The sequence below is a fragment of the Chenopodium album genome, chromosome 11 (assembly GCF_948465745.1).
Source record: "Chenopodium album chromosome 11, dcCheAlbu1.1, whole genome shotgun sequence".
NCBI lineage: Eukaryota > Viridiplantae > Streptophyta > Magnoliopsida > Caryophyllales > Amaranthaceae > Chenopodium > Chenopodium album.
The window spans coordinates 43,366,845-43,382,814 of NC_137844.1; the positions used below are offsets into that span (position 1 = coordinate 43,366,845).

The 15,970-nt window shown below is 33.4% G+C and overlaps 1 protein-coding gene across 1 annotated transcript; it reads left to right on the forward strand.

Moving 5' to 3' along the window:
• Positions 1-12,485: 12,485 nt before the first annotated feature.
• Positions 12,486-14,983, forward strand: LOC145568913 (pirin-like protein). The gene is made up of 7 exons (XM_081628297.1): positions 12,486-13,072; positions 13,309-13,358; positions 13,476-13,514; positions 13,681-13,709; positions 13,881-13,943; positions 14,039-14,142; positions 14,337-14,983. Exons 1-7 carry the CDS (start codon positions 12,972-12,974, stop codon positions 14,821-14,823), a joined length of 873 nt encoding a protein of 290 aa, XP_081484423.1. The 5' UTR covers positions 12,486-12,971; the 3' UTR covers positions 14,824-14,983.
• Positions 14,984-15,970: the final 987 nt, after the last annotated feature.

The following is a 15,970-nucleotide window of genomic DNA, read 5'->3' on the forward strand; positions in this document are numbered from 1 at the left end:
TGCACAGACACAGAGACGGTCGGATTTAGAGAAGTGCAAGGGTAGTCCCAACACCCAGAGGCGGCACCCCCAGTCCTAGACTCAGCCGTACTTGGAGACCGGCTGGATACTGATCTAGGTTGTACCGTGTGTGCTGGTGATGAACCCATTCATTGAAAGATATATACACAAATGGAAAAAGTAAGAAAGAGCTGAGAGGGGTAGAGACGGTACCTTAAGATTTGAAATCTGAAAGGTGTCAAGCGTTGACCAGCTGTATTAGGCGGGCACGAATTCAGCTGTTTGTGGTTGACACAAGCGGTTGGCAGACTCTCTCTCTCTTTAGAAGTTTGACTTCCTCTCTTTAGACAATTTTTTGGAAAAGTCCAAAAAGAGGAGGGTAAAATTACTAATAATAGAGGGGTAAATTCAGGGGCAACTCTGTAATTTCCCCATAAGGTGAACAGTTAAAACTGATCACCCAATTGTTGAGTGATGCGTGTCACAGATGCCACGTGGCCCAGTCAGTAGGAGACACGTGTCAGCCCAGGATAAGCCCAAAGTGGACCTATCCCCCCCCCCCCCATTTGACACGTGGCGCTCCCAAAGTTTGGGAAAAAAGGCGGCCTTCGTGGCTCAAATCCCAATAAAGCCGCAATGCGGCGCAGCCCATCAGAATTAGGTTAGAGTGATCTAATAAAGGGCCAACCCATCAGAATTAGGTTAGAGTGATCTAATAAAGGGCACATTAACCAATGACCCTATAAATAGGGAGATACCCCCTTTTTGGGGGCACATTCATTTATCACAACTTACCTACATTTTCTCACATTATAGAAAACACCTGATCTCGAAATCTGAGAAGATCTCACTTTTACCTTTTCCGGCACTTGTTACTTTCTCCAGCACGTTCTAACTTGATCGTCGGAGGCGGAGCTCCTACAAACCAGAGTCTCTGTGTTTTGCAGGTACAGACCGCGCCGGATTGGTCTTTGAGCTGTAACTCTCCCGAGGGACCAGAAAACACCCAAAACAACCACGACCATGGATTTTCGTCATTCTGATGAATAATAATGACCTTTCTTTCCTTTTTGTGTCCTATCTCGCACTGCCTAGCTCACCGTCTCCTTTCAATCTTATCAGAGGACAAAACACCGGATTTTCAAATCATCTTGGCAAACCCATCATGGTTTTTCAAGAAAGGCCTAGAAGTACAAAGATTCAATGTGTTGAACATAGTATTCCTAGAGGAAAATAAATACAACATACAAAACTCAAACCAACACAACTGGAGCTAAATAATTAATCTAATCCATTAAAAAAAAAGAGTGAAAAAGACATAGAAATATCATCAGTCATTCGTTCCTATAATTATGGAATGTTATTATATGGGATACTGTTGCAATTATCAATCTATGTCAATAATCTAATACCAATAGTATAATGCAATTTTTGCACAACATTATTGAGACAACACGGTAAATGTAGTAATCAATATCCAATAACAGGACATAATGACCAACATTATTTCAAAATCGAAGTCTTGAAAAGATTTGTGTTTTTTGGACCATCAAATGGCATTTCTATTCAATTAGATTTTCACAAATTTGATGAAACATATAACATTAACATCTTTATTATTTGAAACTAAAAGCATAACAATCAAGTATTAGCAAGTAACAATCACAAATTCACAATTCCACAACATTTAAGTAACAAGCTGCATCAATAATCAATCCAACATAGAAGAACCCTAAATTGGATAAAAGTCATAAAACTGACTAATAACACTATATTGTGAAATTAATTGACATTTGATGATTTAAAAAAGGAGATCTTACTTCAGAAGCTGCTTCAATGGAGGAGAGAAAGCTAAAACTCTTTGAATAGTACGCTAGATTCAACCAACAAAATGTTGTTATGTAATTTCTGTTATTTGGAGTTGGGGAGAGAATGTCGCCTTAATCGACAGTACTTGGCGGAGGGGTATTTTGGGGTTTTGGGGGCTGTGTCGAATAAATATAAAAATGGTTGTTTGGTTGACGATAAAAAGAACTTAATTCGGGGCATAGTGAGGAAATTGGAAATTTGTGAGCATTTAACCTTTTCAAAAACTATGAAAAATAGACCATCAAACCTCTCCAGTCAATAAAAATTTATGTGAATGTTAATTTTTGATATTAGAGATCAAACAATTTTATAAAAATCTTTAAAATTTACTCGTAATAAGGAGAGTAATTTATGTTGGAATGCAACTTGCTATAAAAATAAATATATATGTTCATTTTTTGAAAAGGGTAAGAACAAAGGGGGGAGCCCCAGTCCATCTTAATGATAAACATAGGGCATTTATCTAATGGCATTATAGTAAATATAAGGTGTTGGGAATCGTGTTAGAGTATTAAAAAAAATATTTCTTTCAACTTTTTTGAGCTTTAATTGTAAATATGGACGTCATTAACTCCAACCTTCATCACCTTCATCTCCTCCACCCATATTCTTCTTCATCCCCTAATTCACACCGGTCTGTCATTGAAGGACCTAGAGCTTTCCTTCACCTCCCACCTTCTTCTTCTTCATCCTCGATCACCCACCCTCCACTCGCCGCTGAACTAAACGAAAACCCTAAGGTGAAAGGGATAAACTAAGGGCAAGGTCAACCCCCATAGGATAAGGGTGATATTTACCTCCAATGAAACTTCTCCCTAAGCTTGAATTTCTGTATTGAAGCTTCTAAAATTCCCAATGAAGCAGTGAAGCTGTCGAATTTAATTTCATCCATTAACGGCTTACCTCAAGCTTAATGGTGTTAATTGTTGAAATTACAAACTTATCCATGCTTAAATATGAGAATGGACAATTATACCCTTAGATAAACACTTCAAGTTTATCATGAATATAAACTTGTATTTTCCCGAACAAAAGGTAAAAAAATTGCATTAGGTAATATTAAGCTTCACATGAGGAAAACCTAACACATCAAAAGAGAGTTGAATTTTCATGTCAGCCAAACAACCTTTTAAATGTTGAGTTTGATAGGAGTACAACTTTATTAAAGGGATCTAATGTCTACTCCCTATTTTTAATAATCACAATCCATGTATATATTTGTGCATTTTTGTAAAAATGAGTTAATACATTTTAACTACTGAAAACTAGTAGAAAAATAAGATTAGAAGTCGTAGTAGTTTTGAGTTAATGTGCCAATGTACTATATGGTGTTCAACTTTGTTGATGCTACTCTAAAATATAAGCTTTCCAATTTTAATATTATTTGCTGTAGTGTCCATAAAATTTGAATATCTTGAACTCTAAGATCTTTGAGCATATCCAAAAGATTTTGCAAATCGATGAGGATTGTCATCGAGTGTGCGGAAGGCCATTGTAAGGTGAGCAAACAAGCCCGAGCTTTTCATTGTAGGGGTGAAACTCGTGAAAGTGTGAAACCAAATGACCATAATTTTACCTTCCACATGGACACTTTTGGATAGCATATGAAAATATAATTACAATGTAAGTGGAGTTTTTAGGAAATACTTCTTAAAATTTTTGTGTACATTTGATTTACAATAATACTACAGTAGTGTTTAAACAGTTTTAAGGTACTGTAAGTTTTAGTTGATTTGACATAACTTTAACCTAATATGATTCCAATGTATATAGAAAATGAGAAGTTTTATAAGGGTAATATAATTAATTAACACATTAATATTCAAATTTTACTAATTTAAAGAGGTTTACTTAATCAATAAAGCATAAAAGTACGTATTATGATAGTAAGTAACTATTTATACTGTTATACATAGTGTAGACACCCATTTGTGTCTCCCCAAAATCAAACCCAGTGATGAATACCTTTTGCGTCGAATGATAATCGAATAAAGTGAAAGTGTGAAAGGTCGGGTGTTGCGGTTAGTTTTTATTAAAAATTCTTCCTTTCTGTTTTCGAAAATAACTCTATTTTATGAAATTAGCCAATCCAGTTTAGTTGGTCCACGACAAGGGTCCAATAATAGCGTAGTTGGATGGGGCTTTCAAAGAGCTTTCCAACGATATATTAGAAGCCCAATTCCGATGAATAATGAGGAAGTTATGGCCAAAATACTGAACTGGGCCTGGTTTGGCTTTTATATGCGGCCCGATGATCTAGAGGAGGGCCCAATGTTAATTATTATTCCTAAAGTTATTAGAATTAATTGTAGTCTTCTAGAATTCTCTAGAAGGTTCTCTTAAGTCCTAATAAAATTAGAATTAATAATTATATTTTGATAAGTTTTACTTGGAATAAAGTATTATTTTATGAAAAATACGATTTCAGTTTTCATACGGACTTTACAAGTCAATTTTGATTGATAAGTGGACTCCGTGTTTGAAAGCGCGTAGGAATCCAGGTTGTCGCCAAACAACAGGCCTGTCGCTATGCGACAAGCCTTGTCGCCACGCGATAGAGCTTGTCGCCAAGCGACAAGTCGGTTTTGCGGCGACAGCATGGAGTTTTATTCCTTATCAAATTCTACCTATTTCCGGACTGTTTTCTTATAAATAGGGTCATGAACCTCCGTTTTTTATCATCAACAACAATCAATTCTCATCTACGATCTACAATCATCATCTCTCTAGCTTTTCACAAACACAATTCCGCATACACGAGATCTAGAAACACCTAGCCGAGTTCGAAGTTGCCTTCGCCCTAGACGTGAAAGGTTATAATTTCTGAGGGTTTGGTCCCAAATCCAGTCTAAACTTTTCAATTATTTAATTTGATTGTTTGATTTTATACTTTTCCTTGAAGTTACTAACGCGTGTATTTTGTTATCAGAAAGAGGTACGAGGCATCAAAGTATGTAATCTTATTGCTCTATTCTTGTAAAAAGCATGTTTAAATTTTTTTAATTCCTAGTATCATGTTAGGATGTTATTATTGTTTTCTAGTATCATGTTTAGGGTGCCTTTTACTCTTTTCTAATATCATGTTAGTATCATGTTAGGGCTAAAGCTTTGATCTTTTAATGCTTAGTGACATGCTAGGGTTTGTTATTAATCTTGTTAGTATCATGCCTAGCATCTTGCTATTATATTTAAGCTTTATTATTAATATGATTATAATTGTTATGATTATTGTGATCATTATGTTGCTTGATATTATATTTTATTTGTTGTTATTGCTTGATCACGCCTTTTATGCATGTTTAAAGGGAATTTGTACTTATAATCACGCTTAATAAGATAATTAATAATCTTGTTTAGGCTAATATGATTATAATTCAAGTGATCGCCAATAATAGTTTTCTTGTGCATTAAATTCAACCAACATAGATAAACAGGTTTAGGGTTAACCTATTGATTGCATGTTAGTCAGAAAGCACACATGAATACAAGAAGAATAAAGTAGAGGCCTATTTAGGGCAGGTTCAATCTCTTTTAGGTTGAATTTGTACGTTCATCCCCGAACTTCCAGTCTTGGTTCCAGACCTATTGGAGTTGACGATCTCATGGATCGTTAAGATGTGTAACCTTCACCCTATGAACGGTTTACAAGTTCCTAAAACTTGTTGGCGACTCTTTTGCTCTACCTTCCTTCCCTTTGGTCTCCACCATGCTTAAGTGTATGATCACAGTGGGGTTCAAGTTTGGGGTAATGCTTGAAATATTCCCTACACATAGTATCATAGATTTTTTCGTATTTATTTAGGATAAATTTTAATCATTCTAGAACAACTTCACAATGGATGTAGGGTATTTATTATACACCCTTTATTTTTTTAACGTACGGAGTAAAAAAAAATCAAATTAGTACGCCTTCACCCTTTAATAAAATGTCGTATTTAATTTTTGTGCACAATTTTCAAGAAACGACATTATTAAAATCTTAAATCACATATTAGTATCAGAAAATTTTCCTTACGTTTTTTTTTTTTTAGTTCTACTCAGTTTCTCTAGCTTAAAAAACATAGAAAAAATTAAATCAAGCAGCATGCAAACTTTTAATTTATGCCATTAATGAGACCCTTGAAATTTATCTTACCAAGATATGTTAACTCCTCTCAATTTTTTATTTTTTTTTTGATTTTTTTTTTTTAAACATGGAGTAGAAGAATCCTACTGCGCAAGGCAAGTATATCACCTAATAATATTTGACATCACAGCCTATAAATATAATCAATTTAATTAATCTAGAGAGAATCTTTTCTTTTTATTTTTTTGAAAAACCCAAAAAAATAGGGTTTTTCTCATTGGTAGCAATAAAAGTTTGTAAATTCTCTATGGTAGCAAAATTTTTGTCAAATTCTTTTAAATAGCATTAGTTTTACAATTATTCCCTTGTATAGCTTTATTTTATTAAATGTGATATATTAGCCTAAAATACACTAACCATGGTTATGTAATAATAATTTACAAAATTACCCTCACTTAATTTATTGAATGATACAAGTATACTACCTTTTGTAAGTCCAATACGATCAGGGAGCTTTATCAAATACATATAATTAGGCTGCAACTTGTAAGCAATAGCCAAAAGGTTGGCACAATTAAATATAAAATTTCCATTGATCATGGGCAACCTTATTAATACAAATTACATGGACAAGTAGTGGGATTGCAGCTACATTGTCAGATGACTTCAGAGCAAATTAGAAGAAAATATATAATGCGATATTCAGTACATAATTCATACGGTATTGTATATTTTTACAAGGTAAAGACACATATGCACTAAACAATTATGCCTCACGAATTTCAGATTGATGTGGTTTTTTAACTGAGATGTTTTAGAATCTAATTATCTGGCATTAAAAGATACCCTCATGCTTTTGTTGATGAGTGGTACTCTGTTAAAAGATACAAGGCAGCATATTCGAATGGCATTAAATCAATACCAGATCATGAGCAATGGCCTGAGTTTAATTTACCAAAAATATTGCCACCTGAGCTAAAAAGAGGAATAGGAAGACCAAGTAGGAACAGGAAGAGAGATGAAACAGAAGATAGGAAGGGGAAGAGATCCAAAACTGTTAGGTGTAGCAAGTGTTAAGATTTTGGGCATAATGCAAAGACTTGTAAAGGAGGAGCTACTGCAAAGCAAAAGTGGGGTTCGAGTAAAAAGAACATGCCAAAATCAGATGCATCTTCTCAAGGCATTGATGTTCCTAATGTAGCAGTAAGTTCCCAACCTAAAACAACTAGAGGACACACTTCAAGGCTGACTACATCTCAACCTCAACCTATTGGAGTGACTAGATTGGGATCTCTCTTTATGTTTGCATCTCAACCAAGACAATTATAAACCAGTGTCTTATGAATAATTTGTGTTTTGTTTGGTAGAACATACACTATTATGAACCAATTAGTTAAGTGGCAGACCATTTTTAAGAAATTTTGCATTTGGCTTGAATAAAATTTGTTGAATGAAATTTGAATGCTGTTATTTTGTTGTTAATTTACTGTAATTAAGTAGTTTGTTGTTATTTTACTGTAATTTTGTTGCAGGTTGATGGATTCTTTTGATTTAGTTATTATTTTGTTGTTGGAGCTTTTTTAATGTTGTTGCTTTAATTAATCTATTTATGTGATCTGTCATTGATAGGCCTATGGCTTCTCAAAAATCTGATCCCGAGTCCATTAAAATCAAAGTAAGGAGATACTTCAGACCTGAAAACATATCAGTTAAAAAACCACATCAATCTGAAATTCGTGAGGCATAATTGTTCAGTGCATATGTGTCTTTACCTTGTAAACATATACAATACCGTATGAATTATGTACTGAATATCGCATTATATATTTTCTTCTAATTTGCTCTGAAGTCATCTGACAATGTAGCTGCAATCCCACTACTTGTCCATGTAATTTGTATTAATAAGGTTGCCCATGATCAATGGAAATTTGATATTTAATTGTGCCAACCTTTTGGCTATTGCTTGCAAGTTGCAGCCTAATTATATGTATTTGATAAAGCTCCCTGATCGTATTGGACTGACAAAAGGTAGTATACTTGTATCATTCAATAAATTAAGTGAGGGTAATTTTGTAAATTATTATTACATAACCATGGTTAGTGTATTTTAGGCTAATATATCACATTTAATAAAATAAAGCTATACAAGGGAATAATTGTAAAACTAATGCTATTTAAAAGAATTGGACAAAAATTTTGCTACCATAGAGAATTTACAAACTTTTATTGCTACCAATGAGAAAAACCCTATTTTTTTTCCTCTAATAAAAGGCGTTTCCTACTCTCTCTCTTCTTCTTCTTCCCCTTTCTCTCTCCTCCGGCGACGACGACGACGGAAGGGTTTCCTTCATCGAAAGATGAAAATCTTCATCAAGACTCTTAAGGGAACTAACTTCGAGATCGAAGCTAATTTCGATGATTCTGTAAATCCCCTTTCTTTGATTTTTGTTGTTCTAATTATTCATTGATTTCGTACTGAAAAAACCCTACTCAATTTTGTTTGCGAATTTATTTGGTTTAGATCTAATTTAGGGTTTTCGTTTTTGAATTTGGTGTTTTGTATCGTTAATTAGTGTTCGAATTCGTCAATAAAAAAATATTTCAATCAAAAACCGCAAAAAATATATGAAAAAAAAAACCAATTGAAAATTATCAAAAACCTCCCTGTAATTCTCGATTGTGTTCCACTCTTTGGGAATGGTTGTCCGTCCTTGGAATATATACCTTGTTTTTAGTCTACATTCACAATCTGCTAAAAATGATTCACAAAAAACTCTCATATAATCAAAGCAAAATTGAGGTTTTGCCATTAAATTAATGAAATTGGATCTACAACACAAAGCAATTGATTAAATTAGAGAATAGTGTGATACTAAACCCTAGATTGTGAAATTTTGATATCGAAAATATGTTACCTCAGAAGCCGGTGTTAATGGAGAACCCACAGCACGCTAGCAATTACCAACCGCAGCAACTATAAATAGATGAAACCTCCTTCGCTGCACAAAGAAGCCCGAAAGTGATGGCTATAAAGAGAGAACGTGATAGTGACAAATTGGGTTGTGGGGAATTGGGGATATAGCTTACAAAGCTTAAAAAAGTTAAAAGGGTTGAAGAGAAGCAGAGAGAGAATTAATGGGGAAACAAATGACGGAAGAAAGAAGAAGGGAAAAGGTGCATGGCCATAAAACATCTTTAAACTCTAGTTACAATAAGCTTAAGGTCTTTTACAGTTAATTAATTATATTATAAAAATAAAAATTGAGTAAATAAGATTTAAAAAAAAAAATTATGAGCTCTTGCGACAACTATGTGGTTGCAAAAACTATACAGGTGTTGCAAATTAGCGACCGCATTAGCAATTATTGTAAAATTAGTCGCAAAATTAGCGAGTATCAGTATCTTTCGGTCGCAAACATATTTTTTGCGTCTGGATATTAGGGTAGTTGCGTATATCAGTCGCAAATTAGCAACCTCATAGTGACTACGGGAAAACCAGTCGCAAAATTTGCGACTACTGGTCTCTTTCAGTCGCAAAAGTATTTTTTGCAACAGAATATTAGGGTAATCGCAGATATTAGTTGCTAAACTGACTTTTTCTTGTAGTGGGTCGGGGGGGTAGGTGGGAGGGTGGTCAAGGAAAGGGGGACGAAGGGGAAGGCGACGGATAGGTGGTTAGAGTGAAGGGAAAGGGTGGTAGTGGTGGTGAGGGTAAGGGTACGTTGGTGTGCGGGTTAATTAGTTAACCGTGGTTAGTGATTTGGTTAATTATGTTAAAATAAAGCTAGATTAGAGAAAAATTATAAGTTCAATGCTATTTAAGAGAATTTTGAAAGAAAAAAAAAATTGCTTCTATTTAGAATGTGCAATTTACATAGCTATCATTGAGAATTTCACTTAAAATAAATACTTTACAACTTATTAAATTTTAGCAATAATTCTTCATTAATAAATTAATAATATGTTAAATTCATGAAAGAAAAAAAAAATTAAATTAAATATAATCGATATGCAGCATATTAAGTTCAAACTAAATTAATTCAGAGAAAAAAAAATCAAATTATAAAATATACACTTGCTATATATGGAGTATAAAAAAATATGAGCTATGACCTAATTAAATGGGGGTGTAATTGTGTAAATAAGGGTAAGGTTTATCCCTAAACGTTTCATGATTGTAATTGTCCTTTTAAAATTTTGCTTAATTAAGAAAAATAAATGTTATCAACTCTTAAAAATTGTCAAAATTTTATTTGATAACAAAAATCACAAAGTTGAATTACTCTAGATCGTTTTAACTATTTACATGATTAATTTTATTAGATGGTATTTTTTTATAGAAGGAAGGAATGTCTCTTGGTTATAGTATTTTCACAAAGATATAATCATACTCTTTCTGATTTTTATTTTTATTTTTAAATGGTAGAGTGGTTGGTTGAAGAATCATTTATTAAATGATGTGAGATAAGACATATGAGAAATAATAAAGAATGTAGAAGTAGGGATCACGAGGAGAAAATATAATTAAAAACTAGATTAGGTCTCGTGCCATGCATGGTAATTTACTATTATTCTAAATTCAACACTATATTTCTAAACAACACCAACAACAACAATATACACCATTTTTTTTAAAAAAAAGACTTTGTTACAAAATTACTATATACTCCATAAAAAAATATATTGTATTGAACATTGAACATCTCAAGGTATGTATAAAATACTACATGTGAAGTACTATCATATATAAATATATAAAATAATATGTACTCCGTACAATTTACATAATAAAAGATATAAAATAATATTTTATACAATAAAAGATATGGAAATTATATATGTGAATATTTTTTTAAGAAGTGAATCACAATTATATGATTTGGTGAATAGTTTTTTAGGGAAGCAAATCACAATTATAAAGAAGTGAATATTTTTACAGGGAGTGGATAAAAAAAAATGGGTATGTGTATAACAATTAAATGATTTGGTGAATAATTTTTTTAAGGAAGTGAATTACAATTATAAGAAAGTGAATATATTTTTTAAAGAAAAAAAAAGTTTTGGAGGGAAAAAAACAGCACCAAGATGGTCATTCTTGGTGTCTGTTTTATTATTATACTATTGATTTACCATATGGGCCCGAAGTATATGTTGGACCGTCTTAACCATCTTTGAGACCCTGTGCTAATTTAAATATGGGGCCTTTGAATTTCAAAATCTTAACTCAACAATTTTTCTTTCTCTTATTCACAATGTTTTATTTTATTTTTATTATTTTATTTTTTTTTTTATAATAAATCTCAAGATTTTTTTTAAGGAAAAATTGCCAGTAATACAACGTTAAAGCCGTTTTTTTTAATAAGACAATCTTTTGATTAGTTATGAATATTACAACCTTTAAGGCGTCTTGATTTAAACAAGACATAACCGGATAAACAGGTTAACAATACCACGTGTCGCTATATGATTAGTTTAAATAATCTTTTTAGTTTTTTTTGTTTTCTCTCTCCTTCTCCAAACACCACCACTGCACCACTCCGGTCTCATCCCCACCACTAGAACTGCCCCCTCCCCTTCTCGACAACCACTACCAACCCCCACTAGGCCGAAACTCCAACATAACCCACCAACCAACCCTGATTCCACCTACCCCCACCTTTCTACAGCCCCGATTTCACCCCTTCCTAACCACTGTAGCCAACCCCCACCATTGAAAACTCCCACACACCACACTTACGAGCCGAAACTCCCCACCCCACCTAACTAGAACTCCCTTCTCCCTCACGAACAAAAGCCATCACCAGCAGCGCTGTTGCTCCCTCTCCTCGCACCAAAAATAACAGCCCCGCATCACCAATTTCCCAATTGTGCACCAAATCATAGCCAACGCCACCAATTACCACCAATCTGCCACCCCCATTCAACAATTCGCCACCAATTTCAACATTTTTGCCTTCTACCGTTGATTACGTTGAGATTTGTGATTGATGGTGATGATGGGCCGGGCATGATGAAGAAGAGAGTAGGGTCGGGGGTGGTCGGCGATTGGAGGTAGGCGAGTAGGTAGGCTCGGGGTGGGGGAGGTGGGCTGTCACCGGCGGCTAGCAGGGGAGGGGGTTGAACATGGAATCACTTTTATTTTAACATAGTGGCCTCTTTGTTAATGTAAACTTTTTTATATTTAAATAATAACATCTAAATATAGTGACCCTAATATTAATGGTCTATAATAAATTAGTGAGAAGCACGTCTATTTAGGAGTTTGTAAGTGCAAAGTGCTAATGGAACACTTATAAAAAAACCAAAGAAATTACTACTTAGTACAGAATTAGACAAATAAATAGACACACGTAGAATAATTAGCAAGGATTTTTATGACGATGTATTGACATCATAACGATCTTATTTAGGTAGGAGATTCACAAGTCACAACAGAAATAATGCCAAAATTCTTTTGAGGTTTATCTTTTTTAATTTTATTTTAAATAAAAAAAATTAAAAAAAATAAAATAAAATAAGGTTTTTTTGGTTTGGTCATGATGACATAAGAATAGAATCATCATCAAAGTTGGTCAGTTGAATATAAGTGGAGAAATGTCCTTAAAAATCTACATCATCCATGATCCCACCCCCATTATTTCCTCCACACGCACACCCTCACCCAACCACAATATTTTAATTTCGCCCCATTTACAATCTTCCATACTCATTTCACTTCCATTTTTATACTCTTTTTTTTTTTTTTTTTTTTTTGGCAATCACATTTCAATTAATATTAAATCTTCTAGAAAACCCATTTTAAATTCCCTTTTTAATTTATGACATGTTCTTTATTTGTCACCTATCTTCACATATAAATACAGACATAGTTCTACAACATCACAAGGCCAAATCATCCAATAATAAACAAAAAATAATTGGTACGACTTTTTTGAATGAGATTTGCTGCTATAAACAATTTCTCTAGAATACTACTGTTCCATCCCCAAAATACGCCAAAAATAAGATCATTGTGTACCATTTTTGCACTACAAACATGTCTTCTGAATTCAACTCCCCTAGACAGGTTGTTAAGAAGGTTTTAGCCGAATCACAGCGCGAAGGCGATGGGGCTACAGTTCGACGTAGCATTGGCAGGTTTATTTTTGATCCCGCCTTTTTTTTTTTTTTATTAGTATTTGTTTAAAAAGAGTCGAAAAAGAGAATGATGTAAAAAAAGGGGTTGATCCCAAATTTATTATCTGTTATTTTTATTTTTTTATTTTTTTTTGCCTTAATATGATTTGTATAAGCATTTTACATCACTGTCTTAAAAACTTATTTGAATGTCAATTTTTACTCGTATTGAAATGGAGATTGTTTACGACTTGCAGGCCAGGACTAAAGTTTTTGGATCCTTTTCTTATGTTGGATGAATTCTCGGGTAAAACTTACATGCTTTTTTTTTTTTTTTTTTTTTTTTTTTTTTTTGGTGTTAATGTTGATTTATTTTATACATTTTGTGTAATTTTAATGATTTGGGTATTATTGTGTTCTTCAGTTTCTGCACCAGCTGGATTTCCAGATCATCCACACAGAGGTTTTAGTTCTCCTATTTACAAATATGATTTGTTTAATATAATATCTTTTAATTTCTTTTATTACATAGTTTTCATGAACAATCTGAATCATTCAACTTTCCATCCTTAAGCATGCAGTCTTTGACTTTTTTTTTTTTTTTTTTTGTTTGCCTTATCTTCTTTTAGGATTTGAGACAGTTACATACATGTTGGAGGTAAATTTAATTTCTCACTTTAATGAATTTTTTTAATTTAGTTGACTTTTTTCCACATTAAGAAAAAAATTCGTTATTGTTTTTTAAATTAAAAGGGTTTTAGTTTATTCGACTTTTAAACCGTCTGATACAAGAATTTCCGGATCCATTTTTGGTGGTGTATGTGAACAGGGTGCTTTTGCTCATCAAGACTTTGCTGGACATAAGGGAATCATTAGAACTGGTGATGTGCAGGTAAAACTAATTAAATATTTAAGGTTGAAAAAAATGATTATTTATTTGATTAAGTAATTAATTACTAATTAGTGTCTTTAATCATTTTTATACAGTGGATGACAGCAGGAAGAGGGATAGTTCATTCTGAGATGCCTGTTGGTGAAGGAGTCAACAAGGGTTTACAACTTTGGATCAATTTATCATCCAAAGATAAAATGTAATAAAGTTTCTCATCTTTTTTTTTCTTTTCTTGATAATATAACACTTCCTAACGTGTTTGTAACGTGTCTGTAAATTAAATGATAGTCACATATAGAACTTAGGGTGTCTGATACCAAATATACAATAAAATGATGTTCGTTATCAGTTATCACAAAAACTTGAATCGAACACTAAATTTTTTTGGTACAGGATTGAGCCGAATTATCAAGAATTGTTAAGTGAAGACATACCAAGAGCAGAGAACAACGGAGTAGAGGTACGAGTAATAGCAGGAGAAGCAATGGGAGTTCATTCCCCAGTTTATACAAGGACTCCAACAATGTACCTTGATTTTACACTGCAACCAGGAGCTCAATTTTCTCAACCAATAATCGAGTCATACAATGCCTTTGTGTACATTGTAGAGGGTGAAGGCGTTTTTGGATCATCGAGTTCAAAACCAATGTCAGCTCATCACTGCCTTGTTTTAGGTCCTGGAGACGGCCTAAATGTATGGAATGTGTCATCAGACTCACTACGATTTGTGCTGATTGGAGGGCAGCCCTTAAACGAACCAGTGGTGCAATATGGTCCTTTTGTGATGAATACACAAGCAGAAATTGAGAAGACATTTGAGGATTATCAATTAGGCAAGAATGGTTTCGAAATGGCTAACTACTGGAGGTCTCAGCCATAGTAGGTTGCTGCAGTTACATTCTGTGTGTTTTTGTGTTTTCTTGTATTTCCTTAGAGAATAATAAGTTGATAACTAGTATTACTTCGTTCACATTGTTTTCTTATTATATTTTTTCTTACCTTTTATTGCTATTATAGTTGAATGATCGATTATTACTTAACCATTTACTTTGAATAAACATTAGTTTTCCTTAAACTTGTATCTTACACTATGTTAGACAGAATGCTAAAACTCCTGATGATGCTACAATATGCCGAACTGAAAATATGGTATTTGAGAAATCACGGATGTCAATTAATTTAATTGGTTAAAATCTGACTGGTACCCAAGACATGAGATCAAATCCCGTCTACATCATAGTTTTTTTGTGACTTTCTCTACTCCTAAAGAACAACCATGTCTACCACCACGGCCTTAACCACGACTATAACATCACTCTCGGAACACATTTGACTTTCTCTCCATTCACCATGGTCACCATTATCACCAACAACCATACATACATAAAACTTCCATTGACACCTTTGGGGTTGTGGGTTCACCAAAATGAAATATTTCTAATGTGAAGGAAGAAAAGCATTTGTAAAATGGATGGTCCAAAGTCCAATTTTATAAAGAGGAGAAACCATTAGAAGTGGGCCACAAACTTTTTTAGAAGCTTCAAAAAACTCAAAACAAATTGATGTTGATAGAAAAGATAATCTCTAGATTTTTGTGGGTACCTTCTTCAATTGTTATTGTAAAGAGTTGAGATAACATTAATTTTATTGTTGTTTCAATTTTTATCTTTGAGTTTTGTACTTTATGCCCTTTTAGTTGTGCTTCTAATGATATCAAGAAAGTTTAGATTGGTGAGGCCATCACTATCCACATCGAATGGCCTCTAAGGCTCTAACCTCCCTTAGTGATTTAGTTGCTTGAACTCTTGAAGCGTTATGCACACTGAACTAGAATAAATGCGGTTATACGACTAATTTCAATGTTCATACAATGTCATTATAAGACATACTATACATTTAACGATTTGACTCTTGAATACAGAATCGCTTTACATTCTTTTAGACACATCTTTTAGTTTATAAACTAAGTATATGGCCCCGAGCGTTGCACTAGATTGCTACTTTTAATTAAACCTTGTGATTATATG

What these genes read in the sequence shown, in the direction of transcription:
- LOC145568913 (XM_081628297.1), top strand. Translation starts at nt 12,972, where the DNA reads ATGTCTTCTGAATTCAACTCCCCTAGACAGGTTGTTAAGAAGGTTTTA. An exon ending in GTTCGACGTAGCATTGGCAG is followed by an intron (nt 13,073 to 13,308) that starts GTTTATTTTTGA and finishes TACGACTTGCAG; the next exon opens with GCCAGGACTAAAGTTTTTGG. An exon ending in TTATCATCCAAAGATAAAAT is followed by an intron (nt 14,143 to 14,336) that starts GTAATAAAGTTT and finishes TTTTTGGTACAG; the next exon opens with GATTGAGCCGAATTATCAAG.